An 8,068-nucleotide genomic window follows, 5' to 3' on the forward strand; every position below is an offset into this window, starting at 1 on the left:
TCGTCAAAAAAATATATAAGTCGGTTATATAACCAAAAAAGAAGACTGTATTGGCAGCTAGCTTTGAGGGAGGTAGAAACGTACACACGTGTCATTCACTCGTTCGACAGCGTTATATAAAAAATCGTTCAGACCAACCAAATTCAATTTAAATGACATCATCATTTCATTTCTATCTATTTATTACATATATCAAACACATACATACATTTATTTTCATTCCCCTGTTTCTTCTTCGTTCTAAAAAGTAAAAAACAACCGTGAGTTGTTTTTCTCCGGCGGAGTAGCGGCAGTACTTCACATCATTTTCTATGGCTGCTATCTTCCGTACACTTCTGTTGCTGATATTCACCTTATCAGGTAAACTTTATTGAAATATTACTACATTTTTTTAATTGTACTTATAACTGGTGAGTTAGTAATTCAGAATTACTACTTGCTTTTGCCATTTATCTATTCTTTGGATGATTTTAAAATGAGAATTTTAGATTGCTTTCTCAGTATTAAATATGAATTTTAATAAAGATTACGAATTTGGAGACTAATTATTAAGGTTAAAGATTAGTTTTAGTTATCTAAATATATTAATACATGTACATATATAAAAAGATACATACCACATATATATAGGCTATATAATAGGAAACGATATACAACAATATGTTTAAAACTTAAACAGTTAAACTAATCTTAATACTAATTATGCTTCTTGAATTTATCATATGCATAAATATACTACACCGTAATAATTTATAATGTAATGTAATAATTTAGTTAAAGTAAACGAGTAAATGAATAAAGTTTTAGTACTAGTGTACGTATCGTTTTCAAACATTTGCACTGACACCCAAGATTATGCTAAAGTGATTTTTGAACATTAGACCTCTTTTAACTAAATAAGAACTCAACCACTCGAATATTTTGGGATGGTTATAATCCGACATGAAGTGTATAAAAGAATTCAAGTTAATTTTTACCCAAATTTTCTTTTTCCAGAGTTGTATTTCGGTATCAATAGCATTGGAGTTGGAGTAAACTATGGACGAATCGCTAACAATCTTCCACCTCCAACACAAGTATCCGGCCTCCTTAATTCGTTAAACATTAATAGAGTAAAAGTTTATGACGCCGAACCTAAAGTGTTAGAAGCATTTGCAGGAACCAATGTCGAGTTCATCATTGGTTTAGGTAACGAAAACCTTCAAAAAATGAAAGATCCTCAACAAGCGCAAACATGGATTCAACAAAACGTACAACCATATATTTCACAAACGAAGATAACAATGATCAATGTTGGAAACGAAGTTTTAGGAGGTCAAGATACTCAATTAGCGTCGTATCTATTGCCTGCAATGAAAACTATGTATGGTGCTTTAGTAACTCTTGGACTAAACAAACAAGTTTACATAACAACGGCTCATTCGCTACAAATTTTAGCTACTTCATTCCCACCCTCACAAGGTTCGTTTCAAGAAAGCATGGTGCAATATATAAAGCCGATACTTGACTTTCATGCTCAGGTTGACTCGCCATTTTTCATTAACGCGTATCCTTATTTTGCATACAAAAGTGATCCGACCCATGTCCCTTTGGAATACGTGCTTTTTGAACCAAACAATGGATCGGTTGACCCAAATACGAATTTAAAGTATGATAATATGTTGTATGCACAAATTGATGCTGTTTATTCTGCTATAAAAGCATTGGGTCACAACGATGTAGAAGTTAAAATTTCTGAGACCGGTTGGCCTTCTAAAGGCGATGAAAATGAAGCCGGAGCAACAGTAGAAAATGCAGGCATATATAATAGAAATTTGATGCAGAGGATGCAACAAGGGGAAGGTACTCCGGCCCGTCCTTCACAACCGATTGATATTTACCTTTTTGCCCTTTTTAATGAGAATGAAAAGCCTGGTCCAATGTCAGAGAGGAATTTTGGATTGTATTATCCCGATGGCTCTTTGGTCTATAAACTTGGCGTAAAAAGTTATGTTCTTCCACGAATGGATTACTCATCATCACATAAAGACGTAAGAAATTTTACCTGGAGTTTTCCTTGTCACAAATTACCATATAACTATAGAAAACATACAGTTTACGAAACTTTATTTATTGCTTGTATAATAACTATTTTGTTATATGCAGGTATTGTCCCTTTTCATTATACTCTTTTTGATTCTTGGATCCTACTATTTCCTTAAGAGATGAATAGTGAAGTTAAAATTTGGTAACAATTATACATAGGGAGCTCAAGTCCCTGAAGATGGTCCTTAAGGTAACTTTTTTTTTCTTCCTTTTAAACACGACGCAAGTATATATTCAAGGCAAGTTTCATAGGTTCGTTCACTTATCAACAAATGACAGTAACCTACTATTAAGTTGTGCTCATATTAGGCATAATAATAAAATATCTTCAAGGAATCATAAGATTATAATCTTGAAAATATATGCATCCACTCTTCCAATTAGTAAAGCCAACATCACCATCTTTCTAAGATGATATTGTTAGGACCCCATCAATCACCAAATTTGTGGTTTCAGTGTTTTTAAAGTGTCTATTAAAAGGTGTAAAGTTAACCTTTTTACATGTGATATACACATTCTGTTTCAGAAGTAAATCAAGTTCTGCTACATAACTTCTTATTTTTTACTTAAATTGTCAAATATACTTGGAAACTTTTATAAACTTCTATTAAATTATCTATACTCGACTTAGCATATTGGCTCCTACGTGGGTCTGACCCGTATATACCATATGTTAGGAAAAAGAGACTTGCTAAATAGAGTTTTAAATTTTAAAGTATGTCCTCTAGTCTTTATCCCTGCTTATTTCCACCAACAATCATCGAATATAGAACTTTATTGTAAACAAAATTCTTCATGTCTTATAGTATACAAAAGTCCAAATTCTGTTTAATCATATATGAAAAAGCCACCTTCTATAGTCCAATATTATGCAAATCATGTTTATTTTTTTTATAAAATACTTCAAGATAATAAATGAAAGCTCATTGTTGTTGCTTTTTGTTTACTTCTTTGATGTCCACACTGTTTTCTTACTGTCATTTTTATTAAATAATTTTATTATATGCGAAAGTGATATTTTCTCTTGAACATTCGGAGGAACGATATCTTATTGTCCTTTTCTTTATTTCTTTTTGTGGCACACGGTTATCATTCATTATATGTTATATAGTAATCATATTAAATAACTTTAGTACAAGTTGGGTATCTTTCACATTGAAAAGCTCAAGTATCTAACTCGAGTATGGTCATTTTAGCTTGTTTTTTTCATACACGTTAGCTTGTTTTTTCATACATGTAAAATGTTTTCGAAAGGTTATGATTTGTGAAAATGGGTTGCACCATATTAAATCAGATTGGTTTTTAGCTAATGATTCTTGATAGTGGATTTCAACATCAAGAAATACATTTTCATCTTTTCTTAATGTCATCTAGTCCTTCATATGATAAGAATTTAGGACTTAAGTGACAATTATTCCATCATTAATGTCATGTTTGTCGGCGTAAATAATTATCGCTATGCCAAATGGCAGCCTGCTGTTGGTCCTAATTTTGCGATGTTTGTCTGGCCTGGGGTCGATTTGATTAAGCAATGCTGAAAATGAGGTGATTTGGTATGCACTTTTAAGGGTCATCATTCCGCCAAATCTTATCGCTTAATTATGTCAAAATCATGAATTATTAGAAGAAAATTCCTATTTTTCTTGTTCAATTAATCTAATGAATTTGAATACCTAAATGTCACAGGTGAGATTGAGGATACACATTCATGGCCACACCAATGCTTTCAAACCAGTGCCAGCCTGTCATCTTCGTACATAGTACCGATACTTAAACTCAATTATATAATTCATGTTTTTAAAAGAAATTCATCAAAACTTTATACACAACTAAAGTATTGTTATATTTACAAATAAATTAAACCGCTTCAGCTGCCATGAGGAACATCAATAAAAAGGAAGCAAAGTGATAGTTTTTACAAAAATTTAATTTCCTATTTTATCGTCTTAATATTCCTATTTTGTTTTCTGTGTATTTGATTAGATTCTATATATACAGGTTTGTATTTATAACTTTTGAGTAATATTTGATACTGTGTTTAGTTTAAATTCTATTTATATTTATATTTATATATACTCCATTATGATTAAAAGCTCTTATTGTTTCTTCTGTTCATCATTATAAATTATTGTTATTATCCTATGATATCTGATTTGTTTATTTTATTGGTAATCAGTTGGCCTGCTTCACTTTTAACGTGTTAGAATAATTGTGGTGTACCAGTATTATTTAGGTCGCAATCATTCATGATTTGAACCTTAAGCAAGATTTAAAAATTATTAATGATTAATGATATGACACCATTGATTAATTATTTCATCTACATAAAGCACTTTAACTTTAGTTGCTTCTAGTCTACTGCACTGTTTTCAACTTGCCTTGTTATTTGAGAAGAGCAAAATCCAACAATGTTCTTACCATCATCAATTGCTTGTTCAACAACATAGGTGCATAGCGTAAACGTAGATGTATCAAAAATGGACGGGTTGGGTCAAAATAAATGGGTCGGGTAACAGGTTGGGATAGAATTGATACTTTTGAATTGTCTGACATGTCAACTTAGGTTTTACCTTTAGCAAACGATCAGTGCAGCGAATATGACTACAAAAATTTTAGATGGTTTGTTTTCACGTCGAGTTGTAAGGTGAGAGTGAACAACAACGTATGTCACCCAATTGTGACCCTGATGGTCGTGGGTGTGCTGAGGGGCGGTACTACTATATTACCAGTGGTGACACGGGACACCAATGAAATACGTGATCTAGTGGAAATTTTTTTTTTTTTTTTGGATTTTAACTAGTGCAATCATTGAATAGTATAATTTTTTTTGTGTGATACCACTAAATAGTGTAAATTTTTTGAGCTTTTAACTAGTGACACTCGTGACTACGATTCTTAGATCCACCACTAGGTGTGCTAGTGGTACGACTGCAGTTGAGGACACCAAAATTTGTTACAGTAGTATACTACCATATTAGAATGGGGAAAACGACTAGCAAGACAATACCATACCAACAAGTAGAATATATTTTACACAGAACTAAGAATTTCAAGAATATTACAACATCTCGTACCAAATCAAATATGCTAATGTTGAATGTTTACCAGTAATTTCTCAATCACAAATTACTGATTAAATCAAGCTTTTTATAACTCATTTTTAGTTCAAATAGGCACAATTCAAACTATTCACAAACTTGGTAATGCTTGATTATGGTCTCAATTAAGGGTTGAAATTCAAGCGTGCATATACCATCATGTTAGTTCATCTTGGTCCTTTTGTAGTGTTGAATATGCTTCAACATGTTGAATAATGAATTCCTATTACATTAGCCACTGTATATAAAACTCTAGGAAACCCTAAAGCCACAAACGAACTAAGCTATACAATCTAACTTAAACCCAATCTCTAGTGCCCCCACCACACACACACACCCCCCGAAGTCTGAATGAAGAAATCGCAAAAGTTGGGACAAGAAAAAGACATTAATATTAAAGGGAAAAAAACATAACAGTTTTTTTCTTCTTCTTTGTTGCACGAAGACAGATTGATGTTCGCCGATTTAGTTGTTTATTGCTTGACGGCGTGTTCGTTTTTCTAAACAACACGTGGCTTTTCTTGCTTGAGTAGACAACTTTTGTCGATGATAACAATGTTCTCCAGTGATGCAAAAAAGAGCTTTTTTTAAGGGTTTGGAACCTAATCAACCTAGATGGCTTGGAGTAGTTGGATAATATAAAAGAAAAAATAGAAAAGAAAACAAAAATTACGACGTATTCTGTTTTGCAAGTCAGAAAACTCGGCCAAATATTTAGGGCTTTTTGTCAATAAATAAAATAAGGTAAAGTAAAAATAGAATAGGATAAAGAAAAGAATGTTAGCATGTGTTTTTCTTTTACTATTATTTTTTCGTCTTGTCTAAGTCTGAACTTTTGCAATTTCATCGTTCGGACTGCAGAGAGTATTAGAGACTAGGTTTGGGTTAGATTATATAGCCCGATTTGTTTGTGGGTTTAGAATTTTCTAGGGTTTAATGTAATCTATAATAGTGGCTAATGTAATCAGTAATTCCGACGGGGAATTCATTATCCAACATGCTATCGGAGCGAGTGCGATCCCAAGATCTAGTCGGCCGTCAAGAGCCACTGCCTCTAAGTGCCGCCTCGTCGAACTCCCTATTGTCACTATCTCTTTCATTGTTCTCTTCTTTCAATTTTTTTTCCCGATCGTCTAGAAAATCCTAAACCCGCAAACGGGTCTGGCTATACAATTTAACCTAAACCTACTCTCAAATAATACACCTTCGGAACGCACTTATATACGCTTGGAAATCGTAAAACAATAAAAATGCAACTCATTTTGGCAAAGGTGCAGATCGTCAGGGACTCCCAAACCATCTGTTTCGTTTGAAAACCCACCAAACTCACTCCGTAAGAGTTGGATGCATGTAAAATACCTTAACTAAGTGCCACGATAACAGGAACGAGTGTCATCTCTCTCACTTTGATGGGGATACGGTGTGCGTTTATGGTATAACTGGGCCCAACTATCTTCCGTGGACGGAGAATAAATTTGCTGACATCCCAACCGGTATTCTGTATACGACTAGAAGATATCGATTCTCAAGATTGACCGGCCAATCAGAAAATGACACGTCAACATTGTCAGACTTATCAAGTACAAAATCTAAAAAATGACTAAATACTACGTTGTACTCATAATTATGACTATGTGACATCTCACATATTATCGTCACTTTATTCCTCACACATATTTTCTCCCTTTACGATTCGAGTAAAGCTAACTCACTTCAGTTCTCAACCTAATTGAACTGACCCGGTTGCTCGTTAATCTACCCTCACAGATTCCAGATCATGAGATCTGCCCTTAACATTTAACAGAGAGCGAACATCAATTCAACCAACTGCCTTCACTCTTTACAGCTGTAACATGCTTAAATATATGTATACGTTCATTTGTATTTGTTTAGGTTTCTTTGTGCCCATTTAGATTCGTTTAACATAGACATATTAACAAACAATTTAGGTATGCATAATATTATTCCTTCATTCATTTGTGCCCATTTAGGTTTCTTCATTTATGTTGTGAACAAACAATTTTTATAATGAGGAGATGAACAACAAAATTTGTTCGCTTATCCATTCATTTCTGTTCATAAACGAACATAAAGAAGCTTAGGTTACTAATCATCATACTTCTAGAGACCCATTAGCAATGCAGGCTGATTCAAAATCAAATAAAGGTTAACATGACGAATGATAAAAAAGGTTAATAAATGATTTCTCATAATTACATTCAGTGGAGAATATATGATCAAAATTTAAAGGAGTCCGAAATTTTCAAAACTAATTATATTTTAGTGGTACTTTAGTGGCCAATTACCTTCAAAAAATATAATTTCTAAATATGTGTGGGAATCTCATAGTTCAATTTAGTGGTGCCTTATGCAATTTGAAGAGTTATTTGTTGAAAAAAATGCAAATTAGTAGGACCTCCCCGTATAAACTAGATGCACCCTGATTCCATTGCTTTACATTTTCTCACTCTCATTTCTCAATCTTCAATCTATCGACGTCACATCATTTTGTAAATTATTTTAGTAAAAAACCAAAGACCACTTGAAGTGACGGAGGGGTTTTTTTTTTTTTTTTTTTTTTTTTAATGTATCGGTGGGTAAGGTGGGTTATTGGTGGTGACATGGTAATTAGGTGATATGTTAAAATATGATTTGAAGTTGGATGTTAAAGGGTATAAAAAGTATTAGAAAGATATACCAATAAGAACTGACCACGTCATATATACGCCAAGAACAAGTCTTGTGCCTGGATCCGGAATGAGCACAACAGAATGATGTGCCACCAACACGCCTCATTATAGCGTTTTGGGTTGATTTCGGTATTCAGCATACACACTACAATTGCTCTACAGGTAACCATTGAATGCTTGAGAATGTTCGAAGGA

General features: G+C 33.1%; 1 protein-coding gene across 1 annotated transcript; it reads left to right on the forward strand.

The window, feature by feature from the left end:
• The first annotated feature begins 204 nt into the window (after positions 1–204).
• LOC139844112 (glucan endo-1,3-beta-glucosidase 14-like) lies at positions 205–4,115 on the forward strand. The gene is made up of 4 exons (XM_071834323.1): positions 205–360; positions 997–2,030; positions 2,146–2,275; positions 3,772–4,115. The coding sequence occupies exons 1-3, from the start codon at positions 312–314 to the stop codon at positions 2,206–2,208; spliced, it is 1,146 nt and encodes a 381-aa protein (XP_071690424.1). The 5' UTR covers positions 205–311; the 3' UTR covers positions 2,209–2,275; positions 3,772–4,115.
• The last annotated feature ends 3,953 nt before the right edge of the window (positions 4,116–8,068 follow it).

This window comes from Rutidosis leptorrhynchoides, chromosome 4, assembly GCF_046630445.1.
Source record: "Rutidosis leptorrhynchoides isolate AG116_Rl617_1_P2 chromosome 4, CSIRO_AGI_Rlap_v1, whole genome shotgun sequence".
Classification (NCBI taxonomy): domain Eukaryota; kingdom Viridiplantae; phylum Streptophyta; class Magnoliopsida; order Asterales; family Asteraceae; genus Rutidosis; species Rutidosis leptorrhynchoides.